Consider the following 25,518-nt stretch of genomic DNA (forward strand, 5'->3'; position numbering starts at 1 on the left):
GCAGGATTGAAAAAAACTTCAATCCCCCCCAACTTCCACAAGCAATATAGCCTTTTCTTGGAAAACTGTAAAAGTTGAAAAAAAGCACTTAAAAAAATGTTATTAAAGAGATGAAACTATGGGAAGGCTTTACCAGGCAAAAGTCAAGTGAAAGAAGAAACCAGAGAGGCAAGCAAGCACAGAGCCATTTTTGACTTGAGGCATTTACTGATCCTTGGGAATCAGAACCTCTTGTTTGACAACTTTAATGGGTGAGGGGAACAGAAATGAAGTCTAGAGTCCACACAAAGTGGAGGTTCCAGCGGGAGTCCCAGCCACTACCATGACACCTTCCTAGTGAGAATGGAGTGGAGGGGGGCAGCTCTGGCCTGGAACCACCTGGCTTCCCCCAGGTGCCCTCAGACCCTGACCTGTGTTAAAGAGGCACAGAGGCACCTGGATGTGGCAAACTGAAACTGTTTCCACTGGAGTCCTTGATTTTACCTACAAATAATTTCCCCAATACAATGCTAGTACACAAAGATGCCAAGCAAAATAATCTTTTTGAACAGAAAAAAAAACCCTTCCCTTTTCTTTGTGGAAAAGGAAAAATGCTAACTTTATAGTGAAGGGGCCTGGCAAACACCACCTTAATTAAATAATCAAGGTCAACTTCCCTGCTGATGGTCAGGTTGGCATATAACCCCTGATGTAATATGATGAGGAGGGCACTTCACCTCTGTGGTATGCTCTCACAAGATCCATAAGTGCATTCTAATCATGAGAAAACCATCAAGATGAACCCGAATTAAAAATCAGTCCACAAAATGCCTGACCAGTACTCTTCCAACTGTCAAAGTCACGAAAGACGAGAAGAGACTGAGAATCTGTCACACAACCAGAAGTGAATAAGTGACAGGATGGCTAGATGCAATGTGGAGTCCTGGATGGGACTGTGGAACAGTGTACTGATGTATACTAATGGAAAATGTGTATTAGTGGGAAAACTGATGAAAAAAAAGTCTAGAATTTCTTTCACCAATATTGGTGATGTTACCAGTATTGGTTTTTCAGTTTTGAAAAATACAACACAATCATCTAAGAGGATAATGTCACAGGAAATGAATCTGGGTGTGCAGAGCACAGAAACTTCTGTACTGTCTTTGCAATTTTTCTGTAAATATAAAATTACTCCAATACTAAACAAAAAATAAAACAAAAATAAATTCTATCTAGCATCTAATCTAATATCTATTCTCTTCAAATTTTAAAAGTTTATTAGAAAAATTTGTGAGTGAGAACCAGCAAAAACAACCAAAAACAGGGTCACAAACACTTGCTATGTTGAAAGTTTCAGGTGCCAAAATAAAATTTCTTTAATCTGTTAAGTCTTTTAGAAAGCCTTTTTATAAAAGAAGCCTACAGCAAATATCATCCATAATTCTGCACTGATAAAAACTTTCCTTTTGGGATTAGGATCAAGATGGAATCATTATTATCAGTAGTTGTGTTTGCCGTATACAAAGTACATAGCCCATGTAGTAAGCCAAGAAAAAGGAATAATAAGTAGAAGGATTAGATCAGAAGAAACAAAATTGTCATCATGTATACATTATGTAAATCCACATTTGTACATATATATCTCCATAGAAGTCATTAGAATTCAAAGGAGTTTGGCAAAGTTTCCATTTATCCTTTATCTTAGTAACGAGGAGCTAGAAAATCAAATTTAAATTATGTAGATTTGATAGCATAAAGAAATCCAAGTACCTATGAATAAATCTAGCAGAAGTATAAGGCCTCTAGGGAGGGAAATATAAATTTTATTAGAAAAGATTTTTTAATTAATAATATTCCATAGTAATGAGATAGAAGACACAGTGTTATGAAGATATCAATTCTCTTCAAATTGATCTATACATTCAATGCAATCCTAAAACACTCCCGGCCAGATGTTGACAAGCTGATTTGGAGATGCAAAGGGCCAAGCCACTTGGGGAGGAAAGAAGACAAGATTTACTTCAACAGATATCAAGAGCTCATCTGAAGCCGTGGTCACTGTGACATCGTGGTGTTCGGGGCGTTAGGAGAGGCTTGCACAGGCCAGTGGCGGAGGAGAGAGCGCGTGAAACAGGCCCTGCGTGTAGGACCCCTGGGCCAGTGCATCAAGGGGGAAAGGATGGTTTAACGAATTAAAGCTTCCTCAGAAAAAAATAGATAAGAAAAAAATTAGAGCCTTCAAACGTAGATCAGATGGGAAGCAATTCAGTCTCAATAAGACTGGGTATTTGGGGGAAAGAAAACATTCACCCAGATTAAGCTTGTGTAAAGTGGAGGTTGGGAGTCCATCAGGAGTGAAACGGGCTGTAAAACCACACGGGCAGGTAAAAAAGCCAGTAAAGCAACACAAAATCCAAACTGCAGACAGAATTAAGCTGGAAGAGTAACCCAGAGGGTGAAGGAAACATCCCCACAGCACTCACAATCACACAAAAAGCTCAATAAATACAGCAAGAGCCTAAAGATGGGATGGGAAAGAAGAAGAAAGAAAGAAAGAAGAAAGAAAGAAAGAAAGAAAGAAAGAAAGAAAGAAAGAAAGAGAAGAAGAAAGAAAGAAAAGAAGAAAGAAAGAAAGAAAGAAGAAAGAAAGAAAAAGAAAGAAAGAAAGAAGAAAGAAAGAAAAAGAAAGAAAGAAAGAAAGAAAGAAAGAAAGAAAGAAAGAGAAAGTGGTTTACAGTAAATCTGCAAAGCCGTAGAAACAAATTAAGATCCCTTACCCACCCCCCACCAAATAAACATAATCAACTTTTTAAAAACATAAAAATGACAAGAAATGCAGAAAAGTACTAAAAATTAAATGATTGACGTGGAAGAAACGATTGAGACAACCATCCCGAGCAGAAAGTCAACAATGGAAAGAGAGGAGTATGTAGGGCACAGACACCAGCTGTGAAGGAAGCATAATTTTGCCCCAGGATTGAGAAAGAAAATGTTTCTTTTGTGATGCAAGAGAAGGGACTCCAGTGCAGTGAAGGTAGACTTGAATCTGCCATCTTAAGAACACGAGAGCTGCGGTGAAGGACCATGCGTGGAATATCCATCAGTAGCTTTCCTGCATCGCTTCAATTAATTAGAACAACAGAGGGTGCATCAATACCATAAAAAGCCCACACTCTAAACTTTAAGCTCTAATAAGATCAAGTTACCATGAACACAGTTCTAAGACAAGGAGAGTATATTTTTAATTTTCAGAATATTTAGCAACTTCTCCCTTCTTATTAAAGAAGCGACGATCGTGTCAACTGAAAACACTGGCAGTAAATGAACCAGGAATTCATTGAAGAGGCAAATGGCCAAGAAACCAGAAACATTGTCCAACATCCCATGGGATCCAGAAAATGCACACTAAAACAGGATGCAACTCTTTATCTACCATCTTTGGAAAGTTTGGGTGCGGGGAGATGGCTTATCCCATTTGATATTGTTAAGAGAACACACTGATTCAGCTACTTAGAAAAGCAATCGAGCAGGATGTATAAACAAGTAAATATTAGTAACCTTTGCCTCCCCGATTCTACTTGTTTTGGTTGCTGACATGAGACAAATACTTGTAAATGTGCACAAATATAAGGAAATCGATGATTCATAATCATAGTTTCTTGACAAAGTGAACAACTGAAGATGACCTAAATGTCCGTCAATGGACACTGCAGGATGATTTAAAAATTGTGGTGTATCTATTCTATGGAAAAGCATGAGGCTCTTAAAAAGAATGAAGTAGACATATATTAAGATGATCTCTAGAATTTTCATTATTAAAATAAGAGAAAATGAAAAATGTAAAATAGCATATACAATATAATCCCATTTATTAAAAAAAAAAAAAAAAGAAGCAGCCAAGGCACAAAGTGCTTATTTAGGGAAATAAGCTACACCTATAAATGCACAGAAAAAGATCTGAAAGTTTATGCCGGAAACACTTAATAGGACCCAGGTTAGAAGTGGTGGCGGGATAGGTGGTAAACAGGATGTTTTTCCCTCTATATAATTTCCATTTTGTTTAAAATTTGCTGAGCAAAAAAAACCCCCCCAAAAAAAAAACAAAAAAAAAAAACAAAAAAAAACAATCTGCTGAGCAAGAATATATAATGTATTTCTTTGCTATTAAACAATAAATTGATCAAAATAGTAAGTAATATTATCTCTGACCCATTACTAGAGAACTAGATAGATTTTCCACCCCCTTCCTTTTTTTTTTTTTTTGTCAGAGCCATAACCCCTTCCAGAACAACAACAAAAAATCATAGTAAAGATAAAAATCCTGAGCCTGCACTACATACTTTGGTGGTCGGGAGCCTTTCTCTTTTCTTTACTTCCTGTGGTCAAGATGATGAGGAAAAACCCAGACCCCCAGCCAGAGAGAGAAGCAGGGCCCGAGCGGGTGATGGAGGCCCATTCACAGGACAGGTGTTGAGACCACAGCACCCAGCGTTTGAGCAGAAGTCAGGTGTGTTTACTCTGCATGGCATATTATCTCAATGTGACCTTTTCTGAAGTGACTCACGAAGGTAGAGGAGGCCTGAGGGAAAGGAGAAAGTTCAGAGGTCGGGAGGAGGAGACAACAAATCCCTCTGGCAAGCCTCAGAGAGGAGAGGGACTGCAGACGGGCCTCCAGCTGAGCAGCGTTGCAAAACCAGAAGGTCCTGCGTGTGGTGTGGTCGTGAGCTGACCCCTGGTTTCCTCATGACCTCTTCCAGCACTTTATTATACCGCAAGCCAGCATTCTTGTAGACCGGGTCTGAAGTCCAGATTTTGTTTTAGGGTCTCAACTTTGGACTCTTTAGAAAGACAGTGAAGCAGCCCCCGGCCAGAGAGAGGGAGGGATGAGAGGGAAAGAGATCAAGACTGACCTGGAACTGAGGTCTCTTTCCCCATCGGCCATGTTTCCACTCTGGGCCCCCCTGGGCCCCCTCCTGGGCCTCAAGTGTGGCCTCCGGACCCTGCTTTGGGGCGGCCTGGTTCACGGTGGCTGCTAAGCCCAGAGCAGGAAGTCTGTGAATTGACTCATGCAGACAGAGCTCCGCCCAAGTTGGGAAAAGAGAAGTGAAAGTATCTCTCTTTTGCTGGGCCCAGATAGGGTTTCCTTCCTGCAGCTCCTCCATGGTTCTCAGGCCCCAAGACTGTGACAGCAGGCATGGAGGACGAGGAGGGACTCCTCAGGGCCTGGAGAGGCCGGGGCCAGTCCCTGGGGTCCACTTGTTGGACACAGAAACATCTGTGTGTCCTCAAGTGCTCCTGCCCTTCTGTCTAAAAGGGCTTCTGAGTGTAATGGGGTGGGCAGCGGGGAGCTCAGTGTTTGTCCCTTCCCCTGGCTGACATGGCTGGGGGGCGAAAGGAGGGAGAGTCGGAAGGTTCTCGTCTTCTCCCTTCCTGTGGGAGAGCCTGCACTGGGTAAGGTCCCAGCGTGGGAACACGCGGCTGCAGGGAGCCCAAACGCTCAGCATCGTACACCTGGAGAAATGTTCTTACTGTTCCTAGAACTCCGCCGCAGGGAAGAGAGAAGTCTGCAAGGCCACAGCCAAGGGGGTGACGTTGGTTAACATCTCCAGCACCTGAGTTTAAGGTACCCTGGCCCCAGGGATGATGAGACACCCGAAAAGGAGTCCCGGGAATGCTGAGCGGGGCAGGCTTCCTCCCTTGGATGGAGAAGGAGGCTGGAACCGAGATGACCGGGAAGCAAATGGGCAGGTGAGCCCAGTGGGGAGGGTGACCTCCGCCTCCCAGTCCTGTCTGTCCATGGATTTCTCACTGGGATTCCGAGTGCTCATTCCACAAAGCTTGACTTAATTATACTTGAAACTGCAGGGAAAGGAGGTTTCCACACTCTTTCCTTAGATATCCTGTCTTTCCCCACAAAGGCGCCAACATCGGCCTGGCGAGGATTCCAGGATGCTGATAAGGACATCCTTACCCATGGGGCGCGGGTCTCTCTGCCTCTCTCTCCCTCCCTCTCAGGACTAGAAGGACTAGTAAGCTGAGCCACTGTTGGGCACAGCTGTCCTCTGCTCCTGGCCTCCATGGGACATGTGGCCCAGACAAGGCCCGACACAGATGACACCAGCCTTTTCTAGTGTCCCCTGCCTCTCTCCTTCTCTGTCCCTGGGCAGCAGCCTGAGCCAGGCCACCACCGTGCTGGATGTTGTCATAAACGTGCCAGCTCTTCAGTGGGTCTGCATAGGGTTGCTGAGATGGGCAGCTGGCGGGGTGGCCCTCGTGGGGTTAGCCGTGCCACCTTTGGCTTCTCCTGGCCTGAAGGAGGGATGGAGCCATTCCTATGGGGCCAGAGGAAGCTGGGCAAGCCCCACCCCTGCAGGAGCAGCTGTGGTTCCTGAGAAATCTGGAGTCTCTTGAAGAAAGTGAAGTTTCTGTGATCCAGAAAATGCCAGGCCCACCAGCTTAGCAAAGAGACAGAACCAGCCTGAGGAGTAGATTGAACTCCTGAAAATTCCACTGGCCTGATTTGCAGGAAACAAGGAAGCGCCTGGGGCAGTTTTTGCAGCTGCAAGGAATAGTAGTAACACCAGGGTCCACTGTCCCTGTCCTGGAAGGAGCCCAAGTGCTGGACCTGGAGGCCTGGAGGCCTGGAGGCGGGAGAGGCCACGCTGAGGAGGGACCACCAGGCAAAGGACCCACCAAGGGGACGGGCTCTGTGAGTGTCCCCAGGAGCAGCTTCTGATCAGACTTTCATAGCGGGGCTGTCTCCAATCTGGGAACCCCTGTGGGGACCAGAGGTTTGTCCCTGGGAACTCAAGGGCAAGAAGCAGCAGCAGCTGAGCAGCAACAGTGGCCACTGGGGCAGGGGGATCAAGAGCCTTGGCACCTCTGTGGATGTAGAAATGGAAGGGGAGGGACGCCTGGGTGGCTCAGAGGTTGAGCATCTGCCTTTAGCTCAGGGTCCTGCAGGGCTGCAGGGAGCCTGCTTCTCCCTCTGCCTATGTCTCTGCCTCTCTGTGTGTCTCTCATGAATAAATATCTTTTTAAAAGAAAAGATTTAAAGGTATTATTTAAAATAATATCTTTTTAAAAAGAAAGAAGAAAGAAAGAAAGAGAAACAGGGAGAGCTGGGGCCTGGCACCTAAGTGGGAATACTCGGGCCCTGCTCCAGTGTCCCAGGAGGGGACATCCATCAGTGGGGCTCACCTGGACCGCCTGCCCTTCCCTCCTTTCTGGGGAGACTCTTTAGTGGAAGTGGTGGGTCTGCCCCTTGTTTGGGTCTCCCTGGGTTCATCACACCTGGAGAGGCCAGGGCTCTGTAGGCTTTTCCAAGGTCAGGTGCACAGGGACAGGAGCTTGGGGAGCTGTGGGAGGCTGGGGGTGTGTGTGATTGATTGGAGCACCCTGAGGCTGTGTAGATAAGCCCAATTTAGGGGTTTGGTTTAGGGATCCCGTTTTGTTTTTTTTTTGTTTTTTTGTTTTTTTTTTGCTACACACTAAGCTATGATGCCCAATATCTGTTTTTCAGGAAAAGACCTGGTATTTTGAACCACTTCTGTTTCACTTTTATACCTATCTGTCTGCTGGTTTGGTACTCAGGTGAGGGAGAGGGATGCCTTTTGGAGGGGCCCAGTAACTCCCTGACTTGGCCCCAGCACATGGGTACATGTTCTTTCCACGAGTTCTCGTCTGCCTGTGCCCCAGATGGGGAAAGAGGCTGGGAGCCAACCCCCCCTTGCAATTGCATGGTCATGATAGTTAGCCCCTGTGGATCCGGTGGTCATTTGGTGGCAATATTTCAGTGTTGAGGGGCTGCCTGGGGGCAGAGCCTCTTCTCCCATGAAGCAGAACCTCAGGGACTAGGCAGTCCCTGAGGCCAAGCCTTGGACTCCCCGCAGCAGCAAAATCTGGACCAAGCCACGGGGATTGCTGGGGGTGCAGGTGGGAAGATTTCTCTAGGGAAGGGAGTGAATCCTCAGAGAGGGGGCTGGGAAGAGCATCTGAGGAGGAAATGGTTAAGGGGTGAGGGTTGCGGGGAGTGACACCGAGAACCACCAGGCCTCTAGAGAAAGGCGTCGGGGCCACTTTCCGAAGGTCTGCACTCCCCTCTTGTGATCGTGCTTGGTATTACAGCCTCCCTAGAGCTGGCTTCTGTGGCCTTCGGGAAACTGAAACCGAAAATCCTTCTTGTAACTATTTAACCCCTGAAATGAGCGGTAGCAGGGCCCTGATTTCTTTCTACACGAAAGCATTGGGTTCTGAACCTTGGCAGTTCGTGCACACGCAAACAAGCTGGTGGCCTGGACAGAAAAGTCTAGTGGCCACCTGCTGACCATCATGTGGAAGGGAGGTAAGGGGAAGGGAGCCCGCCTTACCATCAGGAGCCCTGGCTAGAAGTCGTCATGGCCCAGGGAGACCTTGGGCACTCCCAGGGCACCTGTGCCCAGAGCTGAGAAAGTCCCTCACCGAGGGTGACGTTGGCCTGGCCAACCATCAGCTTCATGGTCCCCCAGGGGAAACCCCACTAGAGACTAGTGAGTGCTCCCCCAGGGCCACGTCCTGTGCTTTTCCCCTGCCTGGGGCATGTGTACTGGGCTCAGGAAACCCCAGAGGATCCAGCACACTAGTACACAAGGACTACGTGGGGCTGGCCAGGTCCTAAAGTGGCCCCGGGGAACACATAGGCCCTGAAGCTCTCCACCAGGCCCTGCTGGCCATCATATGTCTCACCTTAGACCAAAGTTTGTCAGGAGCAGGTAGGTTGCAGAACTGCCACATTGTTTCAGGAGCAAGTGGCCTCTGGGGTCTCCTGGTACAGTGGTTTCTGAGCAAGACCACAACCAGCATAGTTGTCATGCCTCAAAGACAATGACACTGATGTTGAAAATTCTCCTCTCTTATTTGACTCTGGTCCCTTATCCTGGGGTATAAAGGGAATACAGGGAACATTCTCTGAAGGTCGGATGGCCTTTCTGCAACTTCTCCCGCCTTTTGAGAATGGCCAGTGGGCTAAGTCTAGTAGGTGACACCCTCCCCTCTGTAGAGAAAGGAGACCCCTCTGCCTTTTCCAGGCATTCTATCAATAGTCTGTGGTACTCCGTCCCATGAATAATTCAGGGGGTTGGGGGATTTCAGCCTCCTGAATGTGGAGCCAGGGTGAATGAGGGCCTCATGTATATCCAAGAACCTAGATCCCAGGCTAAGTCATAAGGACAATGATGGTTTCCATGAGCCGTGCCTGCAAGAGCCCAGTATTGGAAATTGTGTCTTCGCCTTCAAGGGTGCTTGAGCAGGGGGGGGGGGGGGGGGGTCTGGGTTTACCACTTGCCATCAGACAAAGATACAGTGTAGGAACCCAGGGGCTATCTTGTATTTCCTGAGTAGACGCAAAGTCAAGGCCTTGGCCATCTCCTATATGACACTTGAGGCCACAGGCAGTGACACAAGATTTTGCAAAAACTTCTAAGAGCAGGCATGTCTAAGGGTGTGCAGAGTGCATCTGCCACAGGCTCCATCACTGTTCTCCGAGCCCCTGGGAAGTGGTCACAGACACCAGACAAGCCAGAAGCTGGGGCCATTTCATAGCTAGGACCTGTGCTCCTGAGACCTCAAGGCTGGGGGCCTGCATCTTCCTTCCCATCCAAACACAGGCAGCTGTGGACGGGCCCTCAGAGGGCGTGGGATGGAGCATGGTCCTCCCTACCTCCCAGCAGTTCTGGTAGGATGTGGCTGAAGATCTAATACATTTTGGGAGGGAAGAGTCCTAGACTTGATGGAATGTAGGAATAAGTGGTTTCAGGTCAGATGAAAAATCTCAGACCCGTGGATCTGAGCAGCAGTGCCAGCTGAAGGTTGGATAAGTATCTGATTATTGTTCGGCACAGTCCAGGATGGGTCTAGGTTTACTAAATAGGCAGCTAGTTGGCATCTCTTGCGGAATCAGAACATGCCTAATTTGTCTTAGTGGTTCACTCACACGGCCAGGCTCAGACTTCACACCCTGCCTCCTCGGGCACAGCTCAGACCAGTTCAGACTGCTTTCACTTAGTGCCAGGCATCAGCCAGCAATTTGGGGGAGGGTTTAGACACAGAACTAGAGGTTCCTCTCCATGACTTTCTCCTTTCTAGCATTTCCCCCTCGCTACCCAGAAAGCTTAGTGGCCCTGGGCTGCTTCCCTGGCTTTGCTGACCAGAGGGAAGGTAGGCTTTCTACCAAAGTTTTGGTCTCTCCATGCAAGACTGGCATGCCCTCCTCTCAGGGCCAGGTCGTAATAAACAGTAAACGTCTTACATCAGCTGTTTCCTCTTGAGTTTTGTCTTCCCTCCAAAGTCAGCCTGCTTTGGTTTACTTTTCAGAGGCCTCAGGCAATTGTTCTTTGACTTTTGTTCAAAGTTTCTAGTTATTTTCTGTAAGAAGCTGGTTGGGTAGGAGCTCATGCCTGCAGGTCTAAAGCAGAGCTCCCCATCCTCAGTCCTAAGCAGCAGACCAGCCCTGCTTCTGGAGACGCCCCTGAGCCCCCTGCCCACCCAAAGGAGAGAGATGCTAGTGTGCATCAAACAGCAAACGCTCCTTTGTCAGATGAGATGCAGCCAGAACTATGCACACTTGTACGTCTGCGCCCACGGGAACACAAATGCTCACCTACTCAGGGTGGGCTTGTTCAGTAAACAAAATGACAGAGCAAATAATATGCCTGGGGGACAAACATGGATTATTCTAGAATTTCTGTTGGAGTTAATACTCACAAACCTATGCAGATAAGACATGTATATTGTTGCCTAGAAGCCTAAGACTATTTTTTCTTTGTTAAGGGAGGAAGCTTGTTTTTGTTTCAAAAGACCTACTTATGTAGCCTTGTCTTTCCAAGGAATTGGGGTCACAGCCCTCCCTCTGCTTGCCTGCTGAACGAATTCCCCATGCACACACTAGGAAAGAAAAAGCCCCCAGCTGGGTATGTATGAGTGAGCATTTGGCCTGATAGGAAACCCAGCCAGGTGGGTCAGTCCCTGGGCCCTAATCTCGGGCCCTGTGAAGCCTCCTCACCTGGTTCACATAGAGAGTGCTGGAGAACCCCCCTGTCTCCTCTCAGCACAGCGGAGCAGGGGGTGAGCCCAGCAGAGCTGCCCTGGGAGGCTCAGGCTGAGGGGTCCTTCTCAAGAGCCTCAGGACCTCAGGAGCACCAGGTCTTCCTGCAGCTCCCAGGGACACAGGGACACAGGCATGTGACCCACTGTGAGGCCACGGTGGAGCTCCCCAGCATATCAGCCAACAGCCCACAACTGAGTCCAGATAAACTGGACTGACAGGGTGACAGGCTTAGTGCTCTGGCTGTCTGGTTGAGGGGAGGGGTGTTGAGTAGACACCTTCTCTTCAAGCATTAGGTTCTGGGACCTGGGCCCCCCTGACTGGCATGGTGCTGCCCCACCCTCTGTTAGACACCAGGGCTACTGTGGAGAGTCCATGGGTCAGACTTCATTTCCTTGGTCACCCAGCCTCTTCCCCTGCTTTCCTAACAGCACCAAATTTCCTCTGGGTAGATGATATCTCCCCTTTGTGCGCAGGAGCAGAACAGCTGCTCAATGTTGGGCACCCCCTCCCCCAGCCCAGCAAGAAGCCAGACCAGCCAGATGCTTCTTTGGACTTTCTAGAGAAGTTACCAAAGAGTCTTTTTTTTTTTTTTTTTTTTTTTTTAAATAAATGGAAAACATTCATCCTGGGGTGGCTCCTTGACAAGATGGCTGAGTTGGTTCTGGTGCTCAGTTCCTGGAGCTGCTCTGTTGCCCGCCCTGCTTCTGGGGCCATTTGCAGGCTCTGTGCCCAGCCTTCCTGCCCTTTCATGAGCCCTTGGGTGTCTGTGCAGAGAGTGTCTTTGTTTAACCTAGGTAAAGCTAGTCTGGCTGGCAAAGAGCCCTAACTGATACAAGGATGTTTGTGGGTTCTATTTACTTACTATTTTCAGGTACTTCCAAGGAGCACAGCAAATATTAACTCATTAATGCTCATGATCTAGTGAACTCTGCTAATTTCTCCATTTTACAGATGGAATTAGTACCTAGAGGAGGTAAGTAACATGCCCAGGGACGCAAAGCCACTGGTGAGGAGCTCGGATTCCACCTCCCGGGCTGGCTTCGAGAACACAGTCTGAGCTCTCAAACACTAGGCTCTGCAGTCTCTCATTACAAGTTAGTACCCGTTCACAGCACCAAGAATAACCAACATGAGCCAACTGCAATTGAGGCTTAATAAAAATAAAAGCTACAGGAGGAATGACATATGATCCTATTTCCCGACATGTAACAGCACTCATTATATAGTATTAAGTGAAAAATATTGATTAGAACACATTTTATTATTAAGATGGTATAACCACTGCCTCCCTCCCAGCTTGTCCTCCCTCTCCCTACCCCACCCTATTACAAAACCTTGGATAATTTTCATCAAATTGGCAACCATGATTATTCTCCTGACTTGGAGAGGACTACCAAGCATTGGGCTTGTTGGTAATAGAAGATGCAAGATGAAGAAGAAGAAGGAGGAGGAGGAGGAGGAGGAGGAGGAGGAGAAGGAGAAGGAAGAAGGAGAAGGAGAAGGAGAAGAAGAAGAAGAAGAAGAAGAAGAAGAAGAAGAAGAAGAAGAAGAAAGATATAATAGCTTGAGCTTTGGAGAGGATATCCTGATACGCCCCTGACCATTGAACCCCTAAAAACTTACCTAAATGGCATGTATCTGAGTTCTGGGTAGGGCTTATCTCTCACCATCTGGAAAACGTGTGACTCAATGAGGCTTTCAGAACACTCAACACTTCCTGCTCCTCAGATCTAATTAACAAACTGTCACCATGATGGTTACTTTTATGCGTCAACTTAACTGGACCATGGGGTGCCCTGTTTAAACATTATTTCTGGGCATGTCGTTGAGGATGTTTCTGGATAAGTTCAGCATTTTAATCAGCGGACTGAGTAAAGTACATTGGCCTCCCCATGCAGGTGGGCACGAGCCACACTGTTACAGACTTGGGTAGAACAAAAAGAGGAGAGAGGGAAATTCATTCTCTTCCTGCCTGCTTAGTTGAGCTTGGATTTACTTTACTTTTCTTCTTGGATTTCCTACTCTTTTGAACTGGGATTTACACCATCTGTTCCTCTGGTTCTTGGGCCTTCAGGCTTGGGCTGGAATTACACCTCATCTTTACTGGGTCTCTTGCTTGCCGATTGCATATTGTGGAGATGCTCTGCATCCATAATGACATAAGCCAATTCTGCATAATAAATCCCAATGCCCATAAATATATGGTTCTGCTTCCAGAACAATTGGTTCTGTTTCTCGGGAGAGTCCTGATGAATACAGTCATTGATACAGTGGACTAATGTACTGCATTGTAGTGACCAGGCAGACAGGTTCCTTCAGGCTATGTTGTAACAGAATTCACACAGTCCTGGGGCAAGACTAAATGTGTACTGCTGTCAAGTTCATGTGGCCATGAACTACTTCTTATCCTATTTCCTACTGGATATTTTAAAAGCACATTTTCCATATTAATGGTTGCATAGCATATACCGTAGGCCACGCTACTCTGCACTAATGAGGATACCATATCTTGTACAGCAGCTGTAATTGGTGCTACTACTTAATTACAGCTCTTTTCCATTTTTCTTTTTTCTTTTTAGAGTGTGTGTGTGTGTGTGTGTGTGTGTGTGCAGGCAGGGAGGGGCAGAGGGAGAGAGAAGTGCAAGCAGACTCCATGCTGAGCACAGAGCCCAACTTGGGACTGGATCCCATGACCCTGAGATCAAGACCCAAGCCAAAATCAAGGGTCAGATGCTTAACTGACTGGGCCACCCAGGTGCCCCTTGATTACATTTCTAGCAGCCTTGAACCAAATAGTTTCGGCAGAGGTCAGACCAAATGGAAGGGTGATGAGGGTACAACCACTGTACAAGCCTTGAAGTCTTTACAGGTGGCACTAATCTCAATCATTTCCCAGCCCAGGAATATGATGTTGCTTTTGACTATTTCACCATGGGAAATTTCAGTTTCATGGCTTTCCGCTGGCTCTTCTTAAAACAGTCATTATTATTTCACAGAGTATTTTATAGGTTAATGAACTACTTCATCCAACTGTCATGTGTGTCCCAGTCAAGAACTGGGGTGGCTTCAAGGATTGGGTGGACCCATTGTAACATGGATATTTCCTGACTTCCATAGTCTCCACTCAAACAAGGACCATGACAGTGTTTTGCATCCCTAGAGTAACATCAAATAAGATGCTGTGTTCAACAATCTTTGAAAGATCTATGTATTTTCCTTTCTCTGACATATGGTTTTAGAATAAAAGACCATTGGTCTTTTTGGTGAGGAGCTGAGGAAATCACTATAGGTACACTTGCAGAGTTCTTTTTATGAGACCTGCCCTCATTTCTATCAGCAGGTTTTGGGTCCAAGAATTGACTGGAAACTGGGCAAATGATTTTGGTTTTTCTTTGGGGCAGCTGAACTCAGCTATCAGATCATTTATTTTTAATCGCTTTTGAGGGTGTATATGAAGCGATATCCTTGTTGGCTGCCCATCTGTCTTACCTATAAGAACACCATGTCCTATTACCTGTCTCTAGAGACATCTGGCTGTCATTTTAATCTTGCTGTCCATTCCATAAGTTATGTCATCTTGCCTTCTTAGCCGTGTGTTCTTTATCACCATGTTAAGTTAGCATCTCTGAGGCCTCCAGGAACAGTCATCTGAAGGATGGGTTTTCCAGCTATAGAGAGTAGAGCCATGTCCATTTCACTAGGTTTTTAGATTCCCCCTTTTCATAATCTGAACCAATGTGTCCAGTATCTCTACTGGTTGTCTAGTGTGTACCCTGGCTTCTAGCAAGCCTCTAAAAGCCACCCAGAAACATATCAGAACCATCACCTTTGGCCCTTGTCAAGCTAACTAAGTTCTATGGCACAGGAGAGTGCACCCTTATCAACAATTCTCCTCTTCCATTTCACATTCCCCTTTCTTCATTTAGGATCCACTTCCAGACATAATCCCCTAGCACCTGCTCGTACATGTTAGCCAGTCCTACAGTGCCATTGGACTAAAAACCCTCTCTTCACCTAGCCACCCACATAGGACATTCCTAGTCAGGGCATGCTGAGGCTACTTGGCATAGTCCTTATTCAGGTAAGAAGTGGGGTGTTAGGGTCTGCCTCCAAATAAGGGGAAGGAGTCCTTTTCTGCAGGCCCAGTGGATTCAGGGGGATCTGGAGTTCAGAGTTCTCATGTACATCTACCTAGAGAGCCTCTTTCTGAGTTTCAGGGCTTCAATCCCTTCAATGCCCTAACTTTGGCATAAGAGACCATTTTGAGCTTAGAATTCCATCTTCTCTGATGTTCTGTCATCCTTAAAATTCAGGCCAGGCCTTCCTTACTGTCTGCTTTCCAGTTGCAGGTATGAAGATCTCTATGTTTAGGTGGTGATTAATAGTCTTAAGCCTGTCATTTAATCTTTTCAACATATTAGTGACACTTAGCAATTGCCATCAAAATCCACAGTTCTTATAGTTACTATTTCTCCTTTTGTAAATGTCAGGCAGTCATATCAGCTGGTAGGACTCTTGCCCTATAGCTTGGCCAGTTTCCTACAGGTGAAAGTTTTGGCAATGGCACTGTTGTAACACCACAGGGACTCTCAGCATTCTGTTTGTCACCATCTGGCTAGGCAGTGATCCAACATCAGAACCGCACTCTTAAGGCCTGCTTGCTAGGACCATTACCTGAAGTTGGGTTCCTTGGAAGCAGAGCCTGAGATAAAGTCTCTTAAGTAAGTGATTTATTATGAGAATTTTTTCAAGAGAAGAGGGACGAGGGAAGCAGGATCGTGTGGTGGGAAAAGCCAAGCATGGATGTGGTCCCAGCTGGAGACTGGCTCCAGCTTGATCTTGGGAGTGTAGGAACATGAATCACACACCACATGCTGGTCCATCCTTGGGACTAGGGGCCAGCACCCAGGCCCAAGAGGTATAATCTCCAGGTGAAGCTGGCATTGGTAGAAGGTGATATGTTGGGGAGGGGTTGGCAGCAACAGCCAATCCTCACAGCAGCTAGGGGATGAAAATTCTGCCCCAAAAGGGGATTTTCCAGAGTACCAATAGCCTCCACTACGCCAGTGAACTGCTCTCATTTGTTTCTTCAATAGCAAACACTTCCTTGAATTTCCTTTCAAATTCAGCCTCCAGTCTAAGTCCCATTAGGCCAAAGTCATTGTACTGAAAAATAAATCATAAAGACAAAAATAACAATCCTCATTGTCAGTATTATTAGACACCTTGTAATCAAGAAGGTTGAAGACCTTGTCTTAAACACCTAAGTTACATTAATCAGGTGACACTAAAAAATTCATGCAGTTAAGAGTAACTGCTATTTCCTAAATGCACAATTACTTCTCATTAAGTAGACAGAAATGGGAAATCATTGCTATATTTGGGACTCTGACTTGTTTGGTTTGGGTTGTTTATTTTAGGGAGACCTAGAAAAGTCTTCTATGTTCTCTGCAACCATGAAAGAGCCCAATCTAACTACAATCAGCCATCTCCTTCCCCCACCCCCACTTCTAGCTCTTTCTGGTGACCCCTGTAAACTACATGCTCCATTCACATGCAAAGGAATCCAAAATTGGGGCTTCTACAAGGTTCCAATGAGTTTATCTGGGGAAAGATAAGAAGGGTGATATAACTTTGAGATGCAATTCTCTCCTTGGGTTTGGAGCAGGTGGGACTCCACTCTTCTCTGTGGGTACCTGTGGCCTTGGAACAGGGAAAAGAACTATCAGGGGCCTGGGGTTCTGGTTGCAGGAACTCCTTCTGACTCACTGTTACTCTGCCATGGTGAGCTTACATCCTGAATTGGAAAACTCACTCCTTCCAGAACCCTTTCTTGTGTGGGCTTGTCATAAGGTGAAGGAAATGTAAAATTTTCCAGGCACCAGAATATGAAGGCAGAGTTACTCAAAGAAAAGAAAATGAAATAAAAACAGGGAGAGCCCTTTACCTTGTAAGACATCCTGTGGTTGTGAAAGATGAGCCGCATGTCCCGCACAAACCCCTCTACTTGGTGGTAACCCTGTTTATTTAGCTTCTTTTTGATTTTGTCCAACCACATGGGTTCCTTTATGTTTTGAGAAACCTCTTTAATCTGGTAAGAAAAAAATATCAATGGGAGAGTTACTGGCATAGTTCAATGTCCGCCTCCTGTGGATTTCCCCAAATCCAGCAGAGATACAAGGTGGCGCATGATCTCCCTCCCATGGGATTCAGATCACAAATCCCCCCGGTGCCTGAGTGAAGGGCAGGGAATGTCACAGTGGCCCGTGATCATGACTGGTTGTTGTTACTTACATAATAATAATATGGAATCTTCGAAAAAAAGGAGCTCTCTGAATGGCAATAGACCCTCAAGAGAATGAACTCACATTTCTGCAAAAGAAGAAGGCTGTGGATTAAAGGAAGTTTGGAGACATTGAGCCCATACACATGCCCAGGCAGAGGCATGACTCACACTGGTGTTCCAGAAGTTCCCCCAAACATGTTTGGTTCTTGGAAACAGACATGTAATAACTAAATTAGTTTTTCTTACAATCCAGTTCTGGGATGACTTCAGCATGATAGAGACATGGCTTGGATGAGCGGGCTCCCTCAGGGTGCCCTTCCTTTCAACACTTGTCTGTTGGTCTTCTCACATATTAGGGGTAAGGAAGACTTAGGGTTGACACCCAACTCACCAGCTGCTCCTCGGGCTGCATCTGCCTCTCAAGGACCTCAGACTCCCTGTGACACTGCTGCCTTCCCAAAGACTCTATCCTGCAGAAGGTGCAGCTCCACGGGCTCCTAGAGGTTGGGCATAAGTGAGCAAGGGCAAGGCCCCTGGAAACAACCCCTGTTCCTAGAGCTGCCACTGTCCTCCTTTCAAGCATGGCCAATGGACACAGCTGGGACACCTCCCAGAGTCTCCAAGATGCACATGTAGGGCCTGAACCCATGACCCTCCTCCTATTGAGGGTGGCAACAGGGGACTTGGTGCATGGAGGGCGGTGACAGGGGAGTGATGGGCTCTCTTTTTCTCACTGGAGCTGCTAGGAGCACAAAGAGCCCTGCCCACCACACCCAAGTGTCAAAAATGGGTCTTAACCCTTGGGGACCCTGGTCTCTATCAGCTCATTGAGCCTGTGGTAAGATGCACGAAGCAGGCCATGTTTCCTGCTTTTTCTGAAAAAGTGCAGAACACAAACAACTGGTGTCCCCACCTCTGTGAACAGAGGTCTGGGCTGGAAAACTTGAAGGGACAGTAGCAGTATATCGGCAAGGGACCCAGCTACCAGCTTCAGCATCCCAGAGAAGAGCAAAGAACAGCATTCCCTCATGCTGTCAGTGTCTTTAACCAGCTCTCTGGATCATACAGCTGGACCTCATACATCTGGCCCTGTTCTTTCTCTTCCTACGGAAGTAGGAACTCCACAGGGGGAGCTCCTATGGCAGGGGGAAGGGTTCCTAATTGGAGTGGGGGGGACGTCATCTCACAAACCTCTCAGTTTCCACAGGTGGGATGTGACAGTCCTCATGAAAAGATCTCGAACAAGTATCACAGCAGAACAGCTCTCCTCCGTCCCGGCATGTCTCACACTCATCAGAGTTTCCCAGCTAAAAGGCGAGACAATGTTCACATCCCCAGGGAGACCCTAGCAGGCCACCGCTATGGGAATCTAGAATTCACTGCTTTTGTGTGAACCTGCACAGACACGTCTATACTTCTCCGAGGTATGAAGGAACAGCATGGAGTGGAGACTTCGGAAGAAATCACCATCCTCAATGATGCTCAGGAGGAGGGGTCTGTGTATCATACGAGAAAAGTTCTCCCTATAAAACCAGAGATTCTAATACAGAAAGACTAGTAGCAAATAAGAAGATGACTTTATAGGAATCCGAATAATATTATTACCTTGCAGGTAAAACAAAGTCCCGAAACAAAGTGTTAAGTGCACTTGCCTATACCATAACAGAGACATAGACTCACAGAAAGGCGAAATATTGGGAATTTAATAAGAAGGGATAAACTCCTTAATGTGGAAAGGGATAAAAGATGAAAAGACACTCATAAATTATTTTGAGTCTTGTTTTGGGCCTTCAGGTGAAAATAATTGTATTGGATGAATTGGATTCTGGCTATTTCTTTTATTTTTAAAAATGGCCACGTATGAGGAAGTGTTCACCCCAACAAACGTCTAGCCAAATACTCCCATTCAGTATTCCCGGGGATCCTCAAGGACACCTCCAACTGGGGCTGAGACTGCTCTAGCATGGAGTTGTGGGACCATCTTTCTTCTCATCAGTGCAGACACTCTTAGATTACTATCATCAATCTCCAAGAAATGATCCCTCTCCTCAGAAGGACAAAGAAATAACAAATATAACCAATGTTTAGGAATCTCCCTATCCATATATATATTTTTTAACAGATACAGCTCTTTGTTTCTTAGTCCAGCTGCATATTAAAATCATCCAGGCAAAAAAAAAAAAAATCATCCAGGCAGAGTATAAAATACTAATGTCCTGGTCCCAATACCAGGGATACTGAGTCAATTAGTCTGGGTGAGCACAGCCATTGGAATTCTTCTTTAACTCATAAAATGGGTAATTTTTCAGAATCACTTGGGACTTTTAAACAATCCTAATGTCCAAGATGTAGTCTAGACTGATTAAATCAGAATATCCTATAGAGTGGAATCCAGGCAATGTTAGTTTTCTAAGATTCTCAGGTGATTCAGCGTTGAATCAACCCAAATTGAAATTTAACCCAGGCAAGGGGATATTATTAGTTTTGATATTAATTAGGCATGGGGATATTATTAGTTTTGAATTGGTGCATAATATCTACCCCTGGAAAGATTATGAACAGGGGTGAGGGTCTGTATCCATCTCAAGCCACACAAACACTGGATTCAAGAGTTGTTTAGAAGACTGAAGACTTCCTCAGTTGGCCAAGGGTCAAAATCCATGTGAATATCTTGTTGGGGGATTGCTCTGAAGGTGAAGTTCACATAAAACTATCTGACTACCCCTCTACTGGTGGATGTCCTGTGTCAGTATTACTGCCTGATAAACTCTATGAGTGCTTCCTCCTGGTGTTGTGCAAAGGTGACTGTGCTTCAAATGTCTATTTTGATGCAATGAAAGGCATCAAAGTATGATTTAGTGTAGAAAGTGCTAAATTTTTATAGACCATAATTATAGCTGGCAGCCATGTGGGACCACTATGTGATTGACCGTGTGGTGATGGTTTCTGTCCTCACCATCTTAGCATGCTGATGGCTCCCTTAAGACTGGATACTTGACTTCCATTAAGGACCTACCTTGCCCTACATGCATTCCTCTGCAGGACTCACAACAGGATCCGGCCCCCAGACTCACCAGCTTAGCCGAGCCTGTTTCTTCTGCAGATCTTAGCGCTGCCCACACCTTGGAGTGGATGTTTAGGATTTTCCTTTCTTATCCTATTGCCCTTTAAAAAATACCATTCTCTCAAATTTGCTCCTTACCCCTCGTTTGCAGGCCAGCTCTGGCTATTACCCCTTCAAGTCCTGCTTCTAGACCCTAGTGGTTTAGAGCTCTGCCTCCCACACTCACTTTCAAGGGGAAATGAGGAAACAGGAAGGTTTCCCTGAACAAGTATGTTTTGTTCAAAGGATGTTTTCATGCAGAAACATCAGCTCCAGAACCACCTTCCTGGTGTGAGTGATGCGTCTGCTGTTCTCTGCTCCTCGCACACAGTGACATGCTCCAATTGAGTGTGAGCTCATTTCAGGGAAACACAGCAATGACACAGTGCATGGAGGGACAAGGCCTGGATTATTCTCGGGTTAGAGGTGTAGTACTTACATAAGGGTCAACTAAGGTGTTGTTGTGAGCCTTTGGTATTGTCTGTTGAAAAGAGAGAAAGATTGAATGACAATATTAAATACAAGGATTGCATCCATCGCTTATTTAACGGCCGTCTGTGGAGGAATCCAAGCCACAGTCTACCCATTATTTCATACTTGGTTTTATGGACCTATATATCTACTTGGAGAATAAAAAGGACCAAAATACCACTGTTTGGCCCAGTGCAAGTTTAATTTCCTGGATTTCTGACCCAAGGTAGGCCTTTGTGAAGCCATGCAGAGAGTCTGGCTCTGGTTTCCACAGATGGGAGTTGGAGAAACTCCACTGGTTCTCTTACTTTGAAGGTTCCTCAGGCATTTTTCTCTACATTAGAAAGTATCATCCCATCAGGAGGAGGTGCAATGAGAGAATCAGGTTAAGAACTCATCACCAACAGCCCTCAGTGATCACAGAGCCCAGAGTTCTGGAATCGGGGGAAATGTCCCAGAGAATTCCATTGCCTTTTGCAGTCCTCTTAGGGCACAGCCCCCAAAATAAAATGTGCCCAACGTCCCCAGTCCTGCAGCTTTTCCTCCAGAGGTCACCCTCCTCTCTCCTCCCAAAAAGATATTAGCTAGATGATTTTTCAGAGGTAATCGATTATCACTCACTAAACTTACAATGCTTTTGCATATTCAGTAGAATGACCTGGCCCCCTTCCCTTTGTAATGTAGCTTTTATCAACTGCCCAGGGCAGAGTAATCAGAGACAAGTGTGATCCATGAGATAATGACCTGAGAAGTGATCATCTCATTGCCTATCTCTCAGGGTGACCTAAAATCCCCCACCCTTACCCATTAGTTAAACTTCCATGTTAGAATTTGAGGTTGAAACAATCCCTGAGGTCAGGAATATTGTTTCAATAATCTTTAATGGCCACTGGGCATTTAGTGTGGGCTTGAAAATTATATGTTGAATGAGTAAAAAAAATGAGTATTCCTTAGCTTAGGAAAAGAGATTACTTGCTATCTCTTAAGAAATATTAGCATAGAATATAAAGGAGGAATATATTATTTTACAACACAACAACTGTCACCGGATGATATTAGTGGCCCTTGTCAGGAGCCAATAAACTATCATGTGGTATCAAGAGTGATACTGAAGTTTCCAGAAGCCAAGGGGGTCCATCAGCAAAAGAGGTTCTGAGAAGCACAGAGGACCCATGGGGGTAAGATCTGTCATTTTGGGGAGCTCATGGAGAAACACAAAATATAGAGGCAGCTGAGGCTTGTTGCTGAAAAGTGTTACCACCCACAGATAAGGGTAGATCCTGTTGTTAAGAAGTTGCCAACTCACAAGGGTAATCTAACGGAGTAACTATTTTATCCTATTTTTTAAATTTTATTTTTATTTTATTTTTTAAGTAAACTCTATGACCAACACGGGGCTTCAACTCACATTCCAGAGATCAAGAGTCACATGCTCTACCGAGTCAGCCAGGCACACCTAACTAAGTAACTCTTCACACTTGGGGAATGATCAAATGCTGGTCTTTAAGATACTAAATAGATGAAATAATAGTTTCCCTTTAGGAAATCCAGTGGATGAAATGTCCCAAGGACTAAGAGTTCAAAAGATCCAGAACATCAGATAATTTCATTCCCAGGGGAAGATGAAGTCTCATCGACCAGTTATGCATGGCCTATTTTAGAAGTCTATGAATGTCTTGGATGGCCAGTCCTATTTTAAATATATAAGAATGACACTTCTCTTCTTCCCCTCTTTCTCAAGTTCTTATTCATACCCAATCTTCGAAAATCCATCACCTTGTCTTGAATCTACACTGTACTTAACCTCTTTGTTGTTTACAAAGGCTTCTTCTGTAGAGGGAGAAATTATTTTCTTAGATAGAAAGGAGGTCTGTACAGCTGCTTCTGATGTAGCTGAAAGGGTAGCATCAAAGTAAACAATTTTTCAGAGCTTCCCCCCCACCCCATATGATACATAGATCTCCCAAGAACTTCCTTCCCAACAGCACCATCCTCATGAAGGGCAAATAATTCCACCCCCCCAAAAAAATTCAACATGTCTGAGTGTACATTTAAGTGAAAGATGAAGGGATCCCTGGGTGGCGCAGCGGTTTGGCGCCTGCCTTTGGCCCAGGGCGCGATCCTGGAGACCCGGGATCGAATCCCACGTCAGGCTCCCGGTGCATGGAGCCTGCTTCTCCCTCTGCCTGTGTCTCTGCCTCTCTCTCTATCTCTCTGTGACTATCATAAATAAATAAAAATTAAAAAAAAAAAAAATAAGTGAAAGATGAAAAGCTTCATCTTTGAAATGGACCAGAAAATAAAATACACCTTCTGTTGCCTAACTCATGAAATGGTTTGGCTTCATAAATGTCTCAGAATAGACTATCTACTAGAGTGGAGTTGTCTGAATCACTTAATGAAATCACTATCAGACTTCATTAAAGTGCCCCCCTCAGTGCCTGTCACACAGGGGCACTTGACGGGATGAGCACTGGGTGATATGCTATATGTTGGCAAATTGAACTCCAATAAAAAAAATAATTTAAAAAAAAGATTTCATTAAAGTTAGACAGTAGTAACAATGATTTTAAAAATCTGGATTTGAGTTGAAGATGACCCTATATCACCTTATTTTTTTAAGTTTTATTTATTCATTTGAGAGAGAGAGAGAGAGAGAGAGAGCAAGCTGGGGAAAAGGCAGAGGGAGAAGGAGACAAGCAGACTATCTGCTGAGTGGAGAGCTTGATGCGGGGCTTGATCCCAGGGCCCTGAGATCATGACCTGAACTTAAATCAAGACTCAGATGTTTAACCAACTGAGCCACTCAGGTGCCCCAACCCTATATCACCTTATTATGAATTGTTTTTATGTATTGCATAATCATGTTTGCTTCTACAACTTTGACACCCTTACAACATCTGCATCTACAGTTAAAGCACATATATGAGGTCTGTTTTGATGGTTCCTTATAGTCTCTACCTTAAATGATTTACCATTCAAAGATCTTGCCTTTTATATGGCATAATGTTCAAAGTGGCAACCCTGAAGTCACATGCCTCCCAAAAAAGGAGGGAAGGGTGGAGGAAGCATAATTATAATTACCCAATTTATAACTATAAATAATTGTACATATAACATCAGTTATGTGATAAGAACTTATAAAAAGTGACATAATAATCACCTTTCTTTTCCTGAAATATTTTCTTGGAGGATTAGGTAGAAGTTCTTTCTGAAAGATAAAAAGATCCAAGTTTGTGGCTAGCCTATGTTTCTATTTTGTGAGTCTGGCATTTCCAGCCTCTTCCCATATATTTCTACTTGGGTGTCCCACTGTCAGCTCAAAGCCAGGGTGACTAAATGACAAACCATCTCCCTCTCCTCATCTGTACTTCTAGAATTCAATCAATGGTAGAATTTCAAGCATTTCAAGTACTTTTTTCTTTTTTCTTGTGCATTTTTTCCTAAGTTTTGAGAGGTTTTCCTTCGTAATCTCTTTGACATCTACCACTTCCTTTCTCTTCCCACCAATGTCACTTATGCTAAGTCCACACACCAGGGCTGTTTATCAACACACACTTATCCCATGCGTACTGGGTATCAGACATTGTGGACAATTTTGGGCATACAAAGATAGACAACCCCTAGAAGTATCTAGAGAGAAAAAGAGAATGCATGGAAAGATAAATATAAAACAATATAAGAAGGGTCTTAGTAGTGGGCTCACAGAGACCAGGGAAGGGGTGACCAGGGCCAGGTGCTCAAAATATTCAGAGAGGGGAGATATTTGAGATGAGCAGTGCAAGCCGAGTATAGATATTTTTGGGCTGAAAGACACTAAAATCACTTCAAGCCCTCATGATCATCTAAAATATTGTTTTAAATATGTCATTGAACACTCAGAAGACCACTGATTTTTCATTGTCTCTATTATGAGTTTAAACTCCTTAGGCTGATACTAAATCCCTCCATTAACAACCCCAATTGATGGATCACACCTTATCACACACAACTGGTCTACCTCAACCCACAGAGCTACTTTAGCTATGGTTCTGGATTTTATGCCATTCTTTCTCTGGAGTATCCTCTTTCCATTTGTCTGAATGTAGACTGTCTTCTTTCAGTGCAGGATGTAGTCTGCATGCACCTGAGTCACAATGGCTTCTCCCTCCTCCAAGCTCCAACCTCTATCTACACAGAGCTCCCTTTACAACATCAATGTGTGACATATTAGGAAAGTTATGAATGTGATGCATCTCTCCCTGGGTCAGCAGATAAACTCAGGGGCATCAGGTTTTTAGCCATAACTCAACAAAAACTTGGTGAGCAAATAATGACCATACACAAGGAAAGTCACATCTGCTTCTGTCCTTGCAATACCTCTATCAGCCATCGTAGGGGCATCCCACCACAGCGAACACTCAGCTTCCAGTTCTTTGATCTTGCGTGGCCTCCTTTGACTTCAAATTCCCTGGGGGTGAACCAATTTCCATCCTCACTCTGTATACATCTCACCAAGACTCCTGTAAGACCAAGGTAAGTTGAGCCTGAGCCTTCTTAGTCTTCAGAACACAGATGATGGGCTCCCACCACAATGCATCTGGAGCTACCCAATTT

The 25,518-nt window shown here is 45.2% G+C and overlaps 2 protein-coding genes across 26 annotated transcripts in view; both read right to left on the bottom strand.

Moving 5' to 3' along the window:
• SP100 (SP100 nuclear antigen) overlaps positions 1–5,054 on the bottom strand; it is a 97,384-nt gene extending 92,330 nt beyond the window's left edge. For all 14 annotated transcript variants that reach the window (XM_041767807.1, XM_041767810.1, XM_041767814.1 and 11 more), the window contains exon 1: positions 4,890–5,054. In XM_041767807.1, coding sequence (XP_041623741.1) covers positions 4,890–4,921 — 32 coding nt within the window. In that variant the 5' untranslated portion in view covers positions 4,922–5,054. The remainder of the gene's footprint in view (positions 1–4,889) is intronic.
• A 10,723-nt stretch (positions 5,055–15,777) lies between these two features.
• Positions 15,778–25,518, bottom strand: part of LOC121497956 (nuclear body protein SP140-like protein) — a 66,789-nt gene continuing 57,048 nt past the window's right edge. For 11 of the 12 annotated variants that reach the window (XM_041767825.1, XM_041767827.1, XM_041767822.1 and 8 more), the window contains 8 exons: positions 25,282–25,424; positions 24,086–24,133; positions 20,891–20,932; positions 18,540–18,655; positions 17,740–17,845; positions 17,357–17,434; positions 17,010–17,153; positions 15,778–16,228 (listed from right to left, as the gene is read on the bottom strand). In XM_041767825.1, the coding sequence (XP_041623759.1) occupies positions 16,121–16,228; positions 17,010–17,153; positions 17,357–17,434; positions 17,740–17,845; positions 18,540–18,655; positions 20,891–20,932; positions 24,086–24,133; positions 25,282–25,424 (785 nt within the window). In that variant the 3' untranslated portion in view covers positions 15,778–16,120. The remainder of the gene's footprint in view (positions 16,229–17,009; positions 17,154–17,356; positions 17,435–17,739; positions 17,846–18,539; positions 18,656–20,890; positions 20,933–24,085; positions 24,134–25,281; positions 25,425–25,518) is intronic. The other variant, XM_041767823.1, reaches the window with a different exon arrangement.

This window comes from Vulpes lagopus, chromosome 8 (genome assembly GCF_018345385.1).
Source record: "Vulpes lagopus strain Blue_001 chromosome 8, ASM1834538v1, whole genome shotgun sequence".
Taxonomy (NCBI): Eukaryota; Metazoa; Chordata; class Mammalia; order Carnivora; family Canidae; genus Vulpes; species Vulpes lagopus.